We start from the raw sequence: 18677 nt of genomic DNA, 5'->3' as shown, positions 1-18677 counted from the left end.
TTTTTAGGGCTCAGGGATGGGTGTGCATATGGGTAGTAAGGAGTTTTTGGGGCTCAGGGACAGGTAATGCTTAGGGTTAGTTCAGAGGTTTTAGGGTTGAAGGATGTGCGTAGGGTAGTTAAGAGATGTTAGGGCTTAGGAACGGAATATGCAAAGAGGTAGAATGACGCTTTTAGAGTTCAGGATGAGTAGTGCTGAGGGGGTAAAAGTTTTTCCAGTTTTGGGAAGAATAGTTCTGAGAATTAGTAAAGATATTTAGAGTTTAGGGTTGTGCAGGTATCGGGGTAATATGGGAAGGAGGTACAAGTGAAATGAAAAGGCACTTATATAGTGCACTGCCACTCCAAGGAGTATCCTGGCGCGCTGAACCTCCAAATACCTGTCCAGCAGCAGCACACTGTTATACCTGAATAAAAAGCCACTTTCAGTTTCTTTCTAAACTCAGCAGTGTCAAAGAATTTCCGTAGCTCCAGCTTCAAGTGTCCCATGCCGCAGGCCCTAAAAAGGAAAAATACCTACCACTGGACCTAGAACACCTACATTCCAGGAATTTGGGCCAAAAAAAGTATTTGCTGAACATAGGCATCAAAAAGGGGACACATAAACTGTTACTAGCCCTGAAGTAACCTACGCCCGACTGATGAAGGGCTATGTGGACCAGGACAAGAGTCTTAAATAAAATCCGCTTTTTTTAAGATAGCCAGTGAAGTGCTCTAAGGTGCTGGGACACGTGCTTTCAAAAGCAAGGCTAGGAGAGTGCGGTCTCCTGCAGGATACAAGGCATTGCCATAATCCAGCCTTGATAATATTAGGGCCTATAAGACTAGGTTCCTGGTTCACACTAGAGAAAGTGTAAAAACTTCCAAAAAATACGTAGGAGTTCAAAACACATCCCAACCACCATACTGACCTTTGGTACAAAGGAAAGACAATCATAAAATGTAATGCCCAAATATTTTACTGAGTTCATCTGCCGCCTAGGAAGGAAAGTGGGGGGGGAAAGGGGGGTTAACAGGGGTGCGTCAGCATGCCAAAAAGTCTGTCAAGTCTCAGGGGTCTCCATGCCAAATAAAAGCAGCTTGTTCTTTTCTGCAATGCATTTCAGCTGGTGTTGGGTGAGCCACTTAAAAATGGCTGACGGACATACTCTGACAATTTCCCCCAGGAAACCTGAGTCCCTATCCCAGAAGAAACGTAACTGGGTGTCATCAACATATGATGATATTTTAGCTCACAGAGCTTTGGCAAGTGAGGCCAATGGGGTAAGGTACATGCTGAATAACGTGGGGCTAAAGGCCAAGCCCTGTCGTACTCCCACTTGCAATTCCCAAAACCCAGGTGAAAGAGCGATCCAGACCCCTTGACCACGTCCCTCCAGGAACTAAGTCAGCCAGTCCAGTGCTTGGCCCTCAATCCCAATTGATTGAAGGCAGGTACTGAGAGCGGCGTGGGCTGCAGAAAGACTTAACATAATTAACACTGCATTTCCTCTGACATCTAGCGCACCCCTAATGAAGTCTGCCACCTAGATTAGGACCGTCTACGTACTAAAACTGGGCCGGAAACCCAACTGACTTGGGTGTAGAAGACTGTTGCTTTCGAGATATTGAGAAGGCTGACAATTGACATGTTACTCAAGAACTTTAAAGCTGGAAGCAGAGACATTTGTCTGTAATTTGATTACTCATCTGGGTCTGCCTGGCGTTTCTTCAACAAAGTTAAGATTTGAGCCTTTTTCCAGGCTTGAGACACCAGAGCAGCTGATAAAAACTCATTTAGAAGTTTGTTGGCCAAGGTATTATTGACACTAGTCCTTAGCGCCAACATTTATGGCACAGGTTCACCAGGGATCCAGGTTTTAGGCCACGGAGGGCCGTAAAATTCAAACCTGGACAAAGACACAGTGGATGTAGGTGACATGTCCTCAGGTAGTCTTTTCAGCATAATCTCAGATTCCATACTAGAGGAGGGAGTAACCTGAATGCTGGTGATTTTGTTCTGGAAGTAGTGTGCTAGCTGTTCGCACCATTTGGCTGATGGTTCCTGTAGCCTAGAGTTGACATCAGGTCGCAAAAAGCTTTGAACAATTTTGAAGATTTCTCTGGACTTATTTCCCGCCCCTCCAACTCAAGTGGACGATAATGTAAATAAAATCTTTCATACTTCATGTCGGTAAAGAAATGGGAATCTCGTGTCAAAAATTCCAATTAGACTAATCAAGCTATCCATTTTTATTTTTCACATGTTGCTTCTCTTTCCACTGGAGTTCTCAGAACATCCCTGGTAAACCTTTTAGCAACTTATTTCTCTTGCTGTAAATTACAACTCAGTTTTTTAACAATAAGCACTTTTGTTTACACAGTTCTGTGAACACAGTTCTACAGAGCTGAAGATCACAGATATGAGGAAAAAACAGGAAACAATGTCAACCGAAAATGTGCAGCAGATTTTAGGTTTCGATCTGAAATAAAAACCTATTGCATGCAGAAGAACTTTCTAAAAAAATAAATACATCAGTTTGAATACACTAGCAAAATACTTTTATTTATTTTAGTAATGATAGGACAAACAGATGTGAGCGTTCAGTCTTTTTTGGTGTGAACCAGGTGTTAAAGTGTAGCAGAAAAATAAAGATATTAATGAGGTCATGTATACATTTGAATTACAAAAAATACAAATCTTAGATGTTAGCATCAACATTTCAAATATTTTCCATTTACAAAGCATAAAAACTTACCACACCCCCCAAAGAACATATATATATAAAGAATTATACAGTTCTTTTAAATCTATAAAAAGTAAAAAATATACAGTCAAAAGACCTAAATCTTAGTCAATCTTTCATATAAAAGTGTAAACATTTTATGTACACATAGGAAATGTGTAGTACAAAATAAACAAAAACACCCTTTCCACGGGTTTAAATTTTGGAAGGCAGCAAAACGTTCCACAGTGATAGATTTAGCTATTCTCCCAATCCCCAAGCCTCACTGGCTGAGGAACCCTGCAGGTACATAGGAACCAGACTGTGGATAAAAACAGGGGTGTTGGAAGGGAAAGCCCACCTCACTCCTCATCCTGCAAGGAGTTTGAAGGTTGAGCCACAAGGAAAAGTACGAGGCAACATCAATGCCCAATTGCAGAAAGAAAGAACTCGTTTTTAGAAAATAGCAAAAGTCGTGTGGAGAGGTATCACCTGTTGCAAGTGTGCAAAAAATGATTTTTCTGTAGAAAGACTTTCCTGCCGCCAATGAGCCTGTGCTTAAAAAAATATGTTAAACTACTTTTTTTTTAATTAACACATTTTAAAACCTCCCCATTTATAAAGTATTTCTCCTTTCTCCTGGGAGTGTGAAAAAGGGTTGTGGCCTGTCCATGAGTTGCAGGAAATTGGGATAGGTAATATCCAAAAACCTACGATTTCTCCAACCTACCACCATCCTCTAGCAAGTCAAGGCACTACAGTACAAAATGATGACCCATGTGTTACGAGTGAGAGAATACAGCAGTCACTCCAAGCCCTTGACATACAATGGACACAATACATAAACCACTGTGCATGTGTGGATATGACAACTTCATTTTAAAAGTCACACAATTAAACCATACAATTAATCATTTAGGATGGAATATCAACACTGTTGACAAACAAGGGAGCTGTGTGCATGGCCCTTTGTTGAAGAGGCCTATAGGAGCAAAAAACCTGGCATTTCAGAGCTTACTAACAAGGGTCACCTTTTATATTAAGTCCGAAATTTCCGCCGTAACCATTTCAAGAACAAATCAGAGCATCATGGTTTGCGAATTTATCAATAGGATTTCCTTTACCCAAATTAAAATTTCCAGATTAACTTCTCTGAGACACAAATGACACGACTGGTGGTACTGTAAACCATCAGTGCTCACTATACGTTTTTCTGTGGGTGATCAGTGTGACAAAGCAACAAGCTGTAACTTCTACCAAGAAGAGCACTACCATTGTGTGGGCTAATCTAAAACTATAGTGTGCATGCCCACATCTACGAAAATAAAGGAGAAGAAAAAGGTTAGTGTAAAAAATGTAGTTAGAAGTCAAAGTGCAAAATGTGCTATCAATGAAGGAGTTTGTGAAAGGTATTAGTCAGGAAGTCTGTCCCCACGACTGTAATCGAATAACTATCCTGTGACACGGAAAAATGCCACACACCTGCCCAAGCACTCGTGAAGCAGTAAGATGCAAAGATAATTTCTCACTCTGGAAGCTAGGGTAAATAATACAGACATTGGTTGGCCTACACTGTCCCCATTGTCTTGGGAGTTTTCCTAATAAATGCACTGAATACTACAACCAAGCAGCACAATTACAATCATCTCCAGAAATAAGGTTAAAAAACTGGTCTGGATTGATAGTCTAACACCTTTAGCTAAGGGATTTTTGGGTAGTGAAAGATTTAATAACAAACCTGCTGCTAAACTGTTTATGCAAAACATTTTCAACGAACAAAAACATCCCTTATGTATTTCGAATGCTCACAAGAAACTGAATCCAGTACCTTCTGAACTGTATTTTCTATACAGCAAAATAGAAGGCTGCAAAGGAAATCGGGAAAAAGTCATAAAAGGCGTGTCACTGTTGCATTAAAAACACCTTTAAATCAAAGGTCCAAAAGCCACCAACACAATGAACGATCTTTTTTCAGGCTTTGGTATTCTTTGAAGCCGATTGGTGTGCTAACCAAGAATAGCTAGGCACGAGCCTACTAAAAAAAAAAAAAAAAAAAAAAAATACCCCTGGGTATAAATCTCGAATGCATCAGAGACGAACTTCATGAAAGATCTTCCACAAATTAAAATATCTCCAAAGAGTTCTGACACCAAACCTTGACTGACTTCTTCAAATGTGACTTCCCTAGTTATGAACACAAAGATTTGCATGTATTTTCTCAATAAAGTCATTGTATGCGATCCAGGTACAGGGCAGCCGCACCTGTTCACACGGTTTAGCAACAAACCTACAGTTTATCATTTTGGATGGACTACAGAACAAATGTCCAAGACCTAACTGATGCTTTGTAAGGTGCAATTGCACAGGATCTCGACCAAAAGCAATCTTCATTTTACCATAAATGCTCCCTTAATGATAAGGAAAGATAGTTAGGACTAGGTAGCACTAATTCTGGGTGGCAGCATGGACACTATCCCAAAGAGACAGTTGGTTTCATGCAAGGAAAAACCATGAATCTTGTTAAACCTCAACACTGTTTCTGGATAGTAATTGGTGCTTGAGACAGCTCCCATAAGAAACAAAGACCTCAACCACAAGCTCAATCTACCAAAAGGATAGGTGGTTTGCTAAAGGCATCATCCCAGCAGCAGGAGGCCTTTTGAAAGGTCTTTTGAGGTAGAAGTAGCAGTCATGGGAATATCAGAATATGGCAAGTGCAGTTGATCAAGCAGCAGATTATAATAAGGAGGCTCAAGTTATCAGTTCGGGAAGAGGTCGACGAGATCAATTATGTGATGCATCCCTAATGCACTGCAAACCTCAGACCGTTTGCCTTCCATACTTTTAAAACAATAAATGCAAGAGCTGTTAGTCCCTAAGCCATGTAGGCTACCGGTATCGCACAAGGTAATGCAAGAAGCTGTGAAAGGAAGCCACAACCGGCAGGCAGACGGAAATGAGAGGGTTTAGATTACAACGACCTGGGGGCGTACGGGGGAGGGGTGAGCAGGTAGAATACTGCAGTAATAAATACATGGAGAAAAAGTAACAAATGTAAAGAAAGCACATGAAGGATATTTTAAAGCTAGTAAGACTGAGGTGGTCCTGGGTTTACCCTGGAAGCACCACACAATGAGATGGCAGTAAAGAAGAGTGAAGCCAGCTCACTCTTTATGCACTTCAGCCTCACAAAACCAGTGAAAAACGACGGAGGCTTATGGGCCTAGACATTTACAGACTCCACCATACAAAAGTACACAACTGGAACCATCATGTCTCATAGAAAAGTCCTTAAAAGCGAGTGCCTTAGGTCCACTGCCAACCCTACTGCCCGGGTTCATGAGCATTCAAAACATTTTCTCTGAGCACCTTCTGAGGTATAAGGTGCCTTGTAAGTACAGCCATTTCAAGAGCCAGCAATGCCTTAGTGTAACGTAACATAACTTCTAATACCAGTTTATGATTGCTTTTAGAGTATTGCCCAAGTCTAGAAGCTTTTAGGGGCGTATGGTTGTCATTAAGTGATTGCCTGCTCACACAAAGAAGTCAGAAACAGATGCTGGGACTCAGACTGCTCAGGGAGGTTTAGGATGATAGTCTCCCTTCCTTGGCTACTTCCACTACAATATCTGCACAGCAGACGTGGTAACATCCATGCCAAGCGTAACTATAGCAGGCTTACCATGCAACAAAAACCTGTTGAAAAAAGTAGTCAAGTAATTTCTCCTCAAGAAAGAACGAAGAGGTCATCTTGAATGCACACAGGCTTTGGTCCTAAGCCAACTTAATATTTGACAAACTTTAAGTAAAATAAAAAAAAGCCTAAAACCAGAATTAAAAATAATGTATTAACGAGTGCCAAGCAACTCATCCAGATCATCCATCCACTCCTCTGAAGTCCTATTCTTCAGTAAAGAGTCAATCAATTCTGCATCACCAGTCAACCCTTGCAATCCACTGTTGCCTGACTGGCTGCCATATGCAAATGTCATCTCTTGGCTGGACGTCCTTACTTGGTAGCTTTGACCACAGTGCAGACCAGCTCTATTGGCCATTTGAGGATTTGAACTTTGGCTAAACCCAGTCATGTCAGGCACTGCCTGGCTTATGCCAGGCATTACTTGCTGGGCTGGTGCTGGCTGCTGGCCAGGTGGGTTGGTCCTTTGCTGAGTGCCTAAGGAAGTCATCATCTGTCCAGTAACCGCAGAGTTAATTGATGCCATTGGCCTATTTGCACTAAGACCTACCTGAGGCATTCCTTGTGCAAACTGCTGGCTGGCCATTTTGAGCTGGTTCTGCTGAAGGTGAAAACTAGTGGTTGCATTAAACTGCCCCAAACCATTACTTCCTTGGACCTGATTATTCATAGTTTGTAAGGTCTGGTGCTGCCACGATGGATTTTGAGCAGCCATTGCTGTTGGCAACCTGGCCATCTGGGGTTTGGACAAGGCAGGATTCAGTTGCCCCTTACTATGCTGCTGCTGTGCCATGGTGGTGCTCCCCAAGGGGTTCTGCCCATATCCAGTAGGAACCACACTGCCCTGAACCAGGTTTGGCTGTCGCTGCATTTGAGGCTGTCCGTTGGCCATAGAAGGCTGGGATGCATGAGTCTGAACCATCTGGGAGATACCAGAGGTCAAATTGTACATTCCTCCTCGCTGAACACTCTGCATGGTCGGATACTGAGTCACGCCACGCTCCTGCTGGTTGGATCCTGAGGGCACCGAAGAAACAGAGCTGTGGCCTGCTCCGATTTGTACAAGGGTTTGAGACTGAGAGAACACCCGTGGGTTGCTGGAATTGGCCTGTCCCAGACTGTTCACCCCGGTGATCGCTGAAGACGAACCTGGAATACAGAAAACATTTAACATTACTAATAGGCCAAACATAACTGGACAGTGAACTGCTTCTTTGCAGTTCAACTTCAGTGAGAGCGTATGAAAATGTGCTTTTTTAAACTTAGGGGGTTATTACAACTTTGGAGGAGGTGTTAATCCGTCCCAAATGTGACGGATATACCACCAGCCGTATTACGAGTTGCATAGGATATAATGGACTCGTAATACGGCTGGTGGTATATCCGTCACTTTACCGTCACTTTTGGGACGGATTAACACCTCCTCCAAAGTTGTAATAACCCCAACAATCTTCTAAAACCGTGGAAAACAACTTGCACTGCAAAATCGTGATCTACTAATGAGTCACCTTTAGATCGTAAAGATTTGGCTATGTTGTAGCCAAAACACCAGGGAAATTTGGAAAATATTAATTTTAGCAAGTGTATATTCAATTATTTTCTAGTATTTTATTTTTATATCTTAAAAGTACACGCAAAATTCTGACAGAAATATTAATTAACTCACATGTTTTAACAATTGTACTGTAGAAAATAAGGTTGCCAACATTCTACGTTATTTTATCTATCCATTTCCGAATAGTTTCTATTATATGATAGGGTATTCTAAAATATGTTATGAACAGTTAACGAAAAGCAAAGCACTATTTGGGTGGCCAAGTCAAGCAAATAAACTGAAAACGGTCAAGAAAAGCAAGGAGCATAAACTATTTCATAAAGTCAAGAAATCACAGCAAGTGTAGCAGCTTCATTTTTCTAAATTTCTAATCTGCATCCAGAGTAGATTTTAAAGGAACAGAAATTGAAATTAAACAAAGAAAAATATCTTATTATGGAATATAAGTGGAGTCTAAATAAAAAAATAATAACAAGTAAATCAGAATCAGTTCCTGACCTGCTTCCCACTCATTGAAAGTACTTTCAAGTACTAGGGAGTTCGCGTCTCATTTTTGGACTTTTTGATGAATCCTTCTTAGCAGGTCTGCAAAGTCTACTCCAGGCAGATGCTCTGATAACTGAACGTGGCTGCGAATTACTGAATGGCAAATCGTTTGGGCTGGTGATGCAAATTAGTTCCACCTTGTTTCTAAATGTAATATGTAGTGGTCATGTCTGTCTTTATCAGAAAAAGTATTCTCACTGAGGGTGTAAAGCGTCCAGTGTGTCAATTATTGCTGTCAGCTTCAGATATTTGATTTTTCAATCCTGTATTTTGAACATTCAAGTGGTTGAGATGTGCTCCCCAGCTTATCAGAGGGTCATCTGTGGCAATGGCCATCTGCAGCAATGGTCATCCGTGGAGCAGAGTTGAGAAAAGCAAAATACTTACCTTTGGTAACGCCTCATCTGGTAGAGACTATCTAGCTGCAGATTACTTACCTTAGAATACTCCCCATGTGACAGGGTGGATCCCAATTTTATTTTTACCAATCCCCTTGTGCGCCAGTAAATGGTGCTGTTTGGTTCCGTCTGGAGTGCTTGGCGAAAGAAGTGACAGGCACAGTGTCCATATAGGTGCTACCCCAGCACACCGAACTCAGTTCTTGACAGTTTTTTTTCACAACACAAGCACTGAGCCAAGCTGAGGAGGAATGACTCGTTTGCCATGTGAGGTCCTGAAAGCTCTCTTCAACTGTAAATTACATATCGCAGAAAAGGGAGGATGGGAAGGAATCTGCAGCTAGATTAGAGTCTCTACCAGATAGGGCAATACCGAAGGTAAGTAACTTGTACATCTCATAGAGACTTCTAGCCACAGATTAATTACCTTAGAATAGATATCGCTCCACAGAGTGGGTCTGGGGACTGTGTTGCAGTCCTGGAGCACCAAACTGGCAGTACTGTCAAAGCAGTAAAGTTTAGGAAACATGTGCAGCAATGTACATAAGCCTGCTTGACATACAGAACTGGGACCTCTCTGGCCAATGCAGCGGTCACAGCTTTAGCTATGGTTGAATGAGCTCTTAAGCCCTCAGGAGACTGCTTTTTAGCCACTGCGTAGCAGATTTTAGTGCAAAGAGAAATCCATTTAGAGATGTTTCTTGAGTGAACTGATTTGCCATTCTTCACACTCATAAAACCAACAAAGAGTTGATCATCCACCTGGAAACCTTTGGAGTGACCAATATGAAATAATCTATATGAAAAGACTGCTATTTTCAGGTCCATATGGTGGCGTCTCTCCTCTTCCTTGACAGGATGAGTTGGGGTGAAGAAAGCAGGCAGCATTATAGTCTGCCCAACGTGAACATGTGTAACCACCTTTGGCAAAAAGGATGCTTGGGTTCTGAACCAGCTTGTCTGGGAAGAAAGGACTAGAGGAAAGCACTTGCAATTTGTTAACTCTCCTGCAGATGTGATCGCTACAAGGAAGAGTTTTCATGGTCAGCAGTCAGAGGGCAGCTGTGCACTGGCTCAGAAGGTGAGCAAATATGGAATGTGAGAACTAAATTCACAGATTCCATCGGGGCATAATGAAGGGTGTGGGAGGAATCGTATGCTGTAAAACTTTAAGGAAACGAGTCACAACAGGTGACCTGAACAGGAAAGGTTGGTCTGGCAACCACAGAAAGGAACTAATGGTGAAAAGGTACCCCATAACCATGCCCTTAGCAAGGCTAAGAACAGATATAGAACAGTAGAATTTCTGACAAGGATGAGACAAAGGATGAACAGATTTGGATACACACCATGCCGCAAATTTGTTCCAGCAGCAAGCGTAAAAGGTTTTCATGGCGGGACACTTTACTGCCAAGATGACATCCCACATTTCAGGTAGGAGGTTGAACAGTAAGCCGTCTACGCTCAATCTCCCTGCATGTAGGTGAACAGCTGACAGGTTTGTTTCCATAACCCTGCCCTGCTGCTACAACAGGAGATCATCCCTTAGGTGCAGCCTGATTGGAAGACAGATGCTCATGCTCAGAAGTTCAGGATACAGACTCTCCTTGAAAAGTATGGGGTCATTAAGACAGCTTAGGCCCAGTCGTTCTACGGGTATCAGCAGAAAGATGTATGGGAGGCCCTGGGCTCCACTCAAGAAAAAATGCATAGTTGAGTAAAAGCCGTCTTGAAAACTCCAGCGTGCAGAAAAGTGCTGACATTGCAGATTCTAAGCTGTGGCGATTAGATCTAACCAAGTTCCCCCAACTCTGAAGAGACCTTGCACCACCTCTGGATGGAGACACTATTCGTGATCCACAAGGCATCAATGGCTGGCTGACCTGATGTTCAGAAAACTCACCAGATGTTGAACAAGAAGGAAAATGTCCTGATGTTCCAGTTACATCCAGAGATGCAGGGTCTCTTGACACAGGGTCCAAGACCCCACCCTCCCCTGCTTTGTTGCAATACCACATGGCATTGATGTAGTCTGAACACCTAAACCAGCCTTCCCTTGATGGTTGGAAGAAAGGCTTTCAACACCAGTCTGGTCCCTCTAAGTTCCAACAGGCTTATGTGGAGCCACAACTCTGCATAACCCAGAGTCCTTTGATCTCCATCTCTGCAAGATGGCTGCACCAACTCAAGAGACATCTGTCTCCCCTGTGATCTCTGGGGTTTGGAAAAGGAGAAGAGTCTGCCCAATCACTGTCTGTGAGCCACAACTGCAGAACTTTTGCAGTGTATCTCAATATCTGGGTAAGATGGGAGAAATTCCTCTGATGCTGTGTTTACTGGGTCTTCAAATCTTAATGCAGAGACTGTTTTACCAACAGGATGCAGGAAGTGATGAGGTCCAGTAGCTTCAGAGTCAGTCTCACCGAAATCCAGGACAGAGGCTAACACATCAGAATCATAGCCTAAATATCCTAGACTGGTTGTTAAGGAGGAAAAGGCTGCAACTGCACCGTATCCAGAACAGCTCTGATGAAAGGGAGCATCTCAGAGGGAGCCTGATGTGACTTTTGCATATTTATAGTGAACCCCAGCGAGTGCAGGCGGTTCGCCATAGACTTGAGGTGAGAGACAACTGCCTGGGGCATTTTCACTTGCATTCAACAGCCAGTCGTCGAGGTAGGGGAAGACAGGAACTCTAACCTTTTTAGATGTCCTAGAATCACCGCAATCACTTTAGTAAACTCCTGAGGGAGGGTGGGAGGTCAAAAGGGAGCACAATGAATTGAAAGTGCTTATGGCTCACCGTTAACCACAGGTATTGCCTGTGGGCAGGCTGGACGGGAATATGGAAGTAAGCGTTCTGCAAATTCAACACTGCCATCCAGTCTCGAGGGTTGAGGGAACATAATACCTGAGCCAAGGGAGAATCTTGAATTTTTCCTTCTTCAAAAAGTAGTTGAAAGGGCATACGTCTAATAGGCGACAGAGTCCTCCATCTGTCTCTGCAACCAGAAAGTAGCATGACCAGCAACCAACTTCTATTCCTGATGCCAGTAGCCTTTCGATGGCTCCTTTGATAAGAAGGGCCAACACTTCCTGCTGCACGATCAAGAGGTGGCCCCCTGGTAAGCCGATCAGAAGACAATGGCAAAGGTGGTGGGGCTGTTTGAATGGGAGAGCTTAGCCCTGCTGGACTATTTGAAGTACCCACTTGCCTTAAGTTATTTTCTGCATTGGTGCAAGTGGTACCAAATACTTCCACCAACCGGGTGCCCATGATGGAATGAGGGCAAATTCAAGAGGCTTCTGAATAGGATTGCGGAGGGCTAACTGGGCTAACCTCTGTTTCTGGTTCCCGCAAGGTCTGTGGGAATCTCATTCGTAGCCACAAAAGGACTAATGCCTGCGGACGTGGTGGCTAGGATGAAATGGACATGGATGATAACCTTACCATAGCCAGGGGAGGGGCGAAAGGTTGAATGCAGCTGTTGTGCAGTCATAGTGAGTACCAATGACCTTAAATTTTGCCAGGCTTGGGGTGTGGCCGAGAAGGCCAAGACGGCAGGCGCATTCTGAGAATGCTTGCAAACTTCTTCGCCATCCAGAGACATCCTGCTATCAAATCCCAGCGACGGCCCAAGATACCATCACCGAGAATGCCCTACCCAGTTGGTGGTGGCCCTACCACAAGACAAAAACCCTGGGCCCAATACCTCCCTGAGAAGCGACCACAGTGCCAGCAGTCCCTTCAGACAAAATGGCAGCTGCCTGACCTCGGCGGAGGACACAATCCATGTGGTGAGACCCTGGGACAGGAATGACAAGGTCCCTGGGCTGCATGCGCAGCTGGGGGGTAGCTGTGGCCAACTAATGAAGTGTGCAACACTGCAAGACGACAGTTCTTCATGGAAGCGGCTAGAGCTGCGGAGAAGACAAGAGGGCTGCTTGGGGCCTGTGTCTGACTGCCCGTCCTAGTAGGGGGCAAGAGAACACCTTGCTTTGGCCTGCTGACAGGCTGAAGTGGAGACTCCCTGAGGTGGTTCTCTGTCTTGACTGACCAGGGGCCATAACCCATGCTGGGGGACCAAACAGGCCTGGCTGCTGGAACTCCACAGACAGTGCCTGACCATATGTGACCTTTGGGGTGTTGCTCTCGGCCCTCCCTCGAAAACAAGAGGCACCTTCTGTGTCCCATCCCCAGGCAACAATGTGAACTGGATGGGATGTGCTATGTGTAACACGGGAGGTCAGACTGCACTGCAGCAGCTGCTGGGTCTTGTCGCTGGGGCCTACACACTGCTCATTGTAGCTGGCAGAGGAAACTGGTTCCTGGCTGCTTGCGCTACCTCGGGGGGGGGTGAACTTGAGGTGGGCCGGGAGAGACTTGGACCTGTGGGTCAGGCAGCAGACCTGGATGAGCACACCCGCCCAGCAGCTGCACTGCTGCAGTGTACAGCCTTGAATCTACGCTTCCACACAGCTGCAAAAGCCTCCACAGGTTTGGAAGGCCAAACAAGGGGCACTGGGAACGCCGGCCACAATGGGGAATGACAAAGGCCCTCAACAACATACCCAGCCCAGAATAGGCGGATAAACCACTCCCTCCACTGACCATATGAAAGTGGCTGCTGCATCTCCACAGCACAGGAGCAGCTGAAATCTGCCTAGGTGGAGAAGATCTTACAGGGGATTCAAACTTCCTGTGAGGTGGTGAAAATGAACATAGGGGACACAGAAGGTGACATTGCACTGCACTGAGGCAGAGGGGAAGGTCTCAACTCTGGAGGACAACAGGATGGACTTGAAGGCAAAGTTGACCAATCTGCGTCCTGTACGTTGGATACCCGCACGCAAGATGTGGAAAATTGTTCAAGCTGCAACAACTTACACTTTGTGGGATTCTCAGAGGCAGCTGAAACCTCAAACCCAGAAACACTGAAGTCCGGGTTTTCGGGGGAAACTGTATAATTGGACTGTGGTGGAGTGGGCACCCAGGGCATTGGCCATGCACCCTGCATGATCTTCTCCATTTATACCAAACCAGTCCAGAAACAACGCAAGTCCTTCAATGAGTTAAGTCACAACTGAGAGAAATGGCCCTGCAATACATGTTGATCTTTCGTGAAACTGAAGGTTACATACAACTCTCAGGCTTACTTCTTCAATACTCCTGAGAAGGCATAAGAGTGGGCAGCTTAGAGGCGGGAGGTCTGCTGTCATGATCCCCCAAGACTCACTACTGGAACTAGGGCACAGCCAGCTGCCAGTAGCCACTGAATTAAGAAAAGGTCCACCTCTAATGCCCTGTATGTGTCTTATTAAAGAAATATTGTTTAGGGGTTAGTGGTGACAGATACTTTAGGGTGGAAGTGTGGGGTGGGTGGGAGTCGGGAGGTAATGGTACAGTTTGAAGTTCACACTTATTGCAGTAGGCTGCAATATGTTGTTTCTTTATGCATCCAAATCTGCATACTCTCATCACCACACTACTTTATAGGGTGTTGAGATCCCCCGGGGGGTGCTCTCACAACTCACCAATCCATCGACTATGTTGCTGACTTCATGATTTTGTCTTGGAATGACAACGATCTCTTAGGTCGCATTTAGAGCACCGCAGTTCTATTAAAATAAACAATACTGAAATCTTGCTACTAGAAGAAACCCACCTACTGGGATCACATTGCCCCTTTCTGAGTAGATTTGGCTACAGCTGCATTGTCCACACTGGGTTCACCAGGGGAAGGGCCATCCTTCTACACAAAAACTTCCCACTGGTGGGGACGCTCACCCTTCGGGACCCACATTGTCGCTTTGTGAGGACCAAAGGATTGTTGAAAGGGAAACACTGCAATATTCTTAGTGTTTTTGTGGCACCCTGCTACAGGACACACTCTCGAAGACTTAACTGATGTTATTGTGTGGCTACAACCTGGGAATAAAGATTAAAGGAGATTAACACTGTGTCTCATCTAGAACGCTTAACCCTGGGTCTCCCATCTAAGCACTGTATGGAGATGCTTAAGGTTCTTCAGACCAGTCCTTAGGGCTCTGCGACAACTGGAGAACTTGGCAACCGCATACGCTTACATACACCCACACCTCAGCATCCACTAAAACAAGCTCAGCTTGAGCATGGATCTTTTACTCCTCCAAGCTACATACACACATCACACAGCAGCAGAAAATATCTCCCCTAGATGGATTACTGACCACTCTCTGGTCACGCTACACATATGGACTCCCCTACACCACCGACCACCAATGTGGCCTGGTTTCTGGTGGATGACCAATCTGCGGCCCATTTAGCCACAGAGTTTCAGTCTTACTTTGACACAAACGAGGGGTTGGTGGCGGCGCCGCTACGTTATGGGCAGCCGATAAGGCTACTATTGGGGGTGAGGCTAAGAAATAATTGAGGTGGGTCGACAGAGCAAAAGTGACTGAACTCGAGGCCCAGATCCTGGAACTAGAGACAAAAAGTCAATCTGATAGTTCAGAAACCTTCCGACTGGAGCTCAAACTGGACCCAACCTCGCTGCAACACACTAAACTGGAGGACGTGTGGCAGGCAACCACTAGGCGCATGTATGAATATGGGGACAAAAGTAGAAAGCTGGTGTACTAGCTGACCACACAAGGCAGGGGCACTGCCTTGCTTTCCTACCTTATGAAGCATCGAGTACACACATCTGCAGAGTTTGTAGAGGCATTCACAATTACTACAGACAACTATATGCCCATCAGTCAAGGCAGATCCAAGAACAGGCTGACCGGCTCCTCACTGAAATCTCTTTTCCTGATTTCCTAGCTCCCTAAAGAGAATACAGAGATGACGCCCCAAGACAGATGAGATTGGACAGGTAATCCAGTCTCTCGATGCAGGCAAAACACCAAGCCCCGGCTGCTTCCCTCTTGAATAATCAGTAAATTTCACTTCAACTGAATTGCCTATCGCCCCACATCACTGACCAACACAGACATAAAAATCTTCCCAAAAAATGTGAGAAAGCAGGCTGCAAGTTTTTGATACTCTTTTCACCGCGACCAATGTGGCTTCATGCCCAATCAGAGCACTGGGAAATCAGTACTGTATACAATATCGACACACCACTATAGCCAGAGTTCAGGCTCTCTCAGACCCTTTGGTGCTCTTGTTGATTGACTTTGAGAAGGCCTTTGACACGATTGACTGAGGACACTTAGATTAGGTCCTCTGAAGAATGGGCTTTGGGCCCAGATACTGGAGTTATGTCATGCTCCTATATTGTGAACCCTTGGCTCAGGTCCTCTTAAATAGGGTACTATCAACCACATTCCTGTTCCGAAGAGGCTGGGATACCTGCTCTCTCTACCCTCCTTTTTGTCTTCACCATCAAGTGACTGGCTTAGCTGGTACGATGCAAAGCCCAAATGAGGGGTTTGAACTAGGGGACTCACTAGAGGACAAGATCACACTATAAGCGGTAGACATACTCTTCTTTCTCACCAATCCTTAGAAGTCGGGGTCTCAAATTCCAGAAATCCTGAAGCTATACAAAGAGGCCTCAATTAGAGTAAATCTCTCCTGATTCCCCGAAGGGAGATCATGCTACTGTCACATGGCAATCGGGTATCCCCATTTGGTGTTTCAGTTTAAAAGATTTGGGGGTACACATATCAATAATACCTGATCTTAACCGTAATCTCAACCCCCCTCCTAACCAAGACTATTTACAACCTTTACAGCTGGTCTAATCTTTCTGAATTTCATGGCCATGGTAGCCTATGTCAAAGATGATCCTACCGTGCTCTCTGTGTGTGCTGCAGAGTTTCCCACTGCCTTTTCCTAACAGGTGGTATAATGGCATGTCTGCATTAATCTGCTCTTTCCTCTGGGGAAGGACTTATCGCCCATTAACAAATGCCAACTGCCAGTCTACGACTGGGGTTTGGGGGCAGCAGACATTAAACTGTACTACTGGGCGTCCCAACTCCAGGTCATAAACGGTTAAACAGTGGCTTGAGTGATCTGGCTTAGTGGCTGGAGTTCGCCCTTTGAGGACTGAATCTGATTAATATATTATACGATTACGACAAGGATATGATCCTAATTTGATGAGCCACAAATAGACTCATGGGGTGGGACAAGACAAGTATCAGTATAAATTATAGATTAATTGTATTTCCTGAATTAAATGCAAGGATTTAAACTGATTATACACACAAACAAAAGTAGGTTCTCAAAGTGATGACACAGTGCAAGTACAATGCAGTGAGCCATACATCACAACAAGCTGTGAAGAAAGAAATATTTACAATATGCACACAGTGTTGATACCCATAGGATACATGAGTGCATCAATGACAAATCAAATGATATGGGCATTTGAGTGTTGAACGTCATTGAATTATTAAAGATATGGGTACACCCAGGGTCTGTTGATGTTTCAACCCACTTATGAAGAATCACGGGGGTTTTCTTTAGGACAAAGCAACCTAACCTGCCCAATCTAGATCAGAATGTCACACAAATAAAATATGGCTTTAGAAAATGGGATAAAATATGAATCACCACCGAGAGGATGTCTGGAGAGTGTCTGACATGAAGTCCTTCCAAGAGCTGCAGACGCAATTTAGACTCTCACATACCCAATTTCATAAATACCTCCAACTTTGCCATGCACTAGCGAGGTACTTCACAGAAACAACTGATTTACAAGGCTTCAACCCGACAGAAGTGAAACTTTTTATGGGTCGCTTAGGGCAAGGTGGCATAACTCAGATGTACTGCTCATTGATGTGCAACACCCCCCACTCAGGAATCTCCTTCACAGATATGTGCAGTCAGTGGGTGCCTTTGAAGAGACAGACTTGGCCTGTATGTCTCCCCAAGAAACCGCCATATCGGCATGCCTTCGGATGATTCTGCTACCTTACTTACACATGACATACTTCAGATCACAGCGGCGAGAGAGCGAGATATTGCATGAAGAACCCACATGCTCTACCAGTGCATGGACCCCGAGGGAGACTTCTTGCACATGGTGTGGCAATGCCAGAGTACAGCTGACTACTGGAAGATGATCTCCTATACCCTGACGCGAATACTGGAAAGACCGTTTGAACTGTCACCTAAGATGGCACTCCTGGACGATGTGGGATGTACCCGAGTGGATTGTGCACTAGTCTGGACAGCCGTAAGTGTGGCCAAATTGGACAGTGCACGCAAATGTGCTTCCTCAAAACCACCGACCCGAGTGTAAACGGTAGATGGACTGGTGTGCTAAACAAGAGGAGCCCAGTTACACAGCCAGAGGGTGTCTAAAGAAATACGACAAAATATAGGGGAGACGGTGAAGATATTATGGACCGTTAAACGTGCTGCATCAGGAATTTAGAGATATGGTGGACCTGGACACAGAGGGCTTCGGGGTGAGGTGCGGGATGTATGCAATGTTATTTTGTCAAGTTATGTTTGAAGTACATGCTTACATTAAAACCAATAAAATCAGACTAGAAATAAAATCTTTCCAGACCTGAATCCGCCTTGTCACCAAAGTGGGGAACAGCATTGAAGGGCATGCCCATAAGGGAAACCTGAACATCCCCCGAAAAGTCAGTACCTCTCAGCCAGGTGCGGCCTTGAAGCACCACAGGTGAAGCAATGGCTCTGCCCAGAGAGCCGATCGTATCCAATAAGCATCTAAGTGTGAAATTCGTTCTATCTATTCAATCAGCAGTAGCTTGGGAAAGAATGGCCCAGGCCTTATCCGGGACCAAAGGCAGCACTTGCGCAAC

At 44.7% G+C, this 18677-nt stretch overlaps 1 protein-coding gene across 3 annotated transcripts in view; it reads right to left on the bottom strand.

Moving 5' to 3' along the window:
- Positions 1-2517: 2517 nt before the first annotated feature.
- MAML1 (mastermind like transcriptional coactivator 1) overlaps positions 2518-18677 on the bottom strand; it is a 244656-nt gene continuing 228496 nt past the window's right edge. For all 3 annotated transcript variants that reach the window (XM_069199502.1, XM_069199503.1, XM_069199504.1), the window contains exon 5: positions 2518-7550. In XM_069199502.1, the coding sequence (XP_069055603.1) occupies positions 6553-7550 (998 nt within the window). In that variant the 3' untranslated portion in view covers positions 2518-6552. The remainder of the gene's footprint in view (positions 7551-18677) is intronic.

The sequence above is a fragment of the Pleurodeles waltl genome, chromosome 7, assembly GCF_031143425.1.
Source record: "Pleurodeles waltl isolate 20211129_DDA chromosome 7, aPleWal1.hap1.20221129, whole genome shotgun sequence".
NCBI lineage: Eukaryota > Metazoa > Chordata > Amphibia > Caudata > Salamandridae > Pleurodeles > Pleurodeles waltl.
The sequence above is the reverse complement of the archived record's forward strand: the minus strand, read 5'-3'. Positions and strand labels throughout refer to the sequence as shown.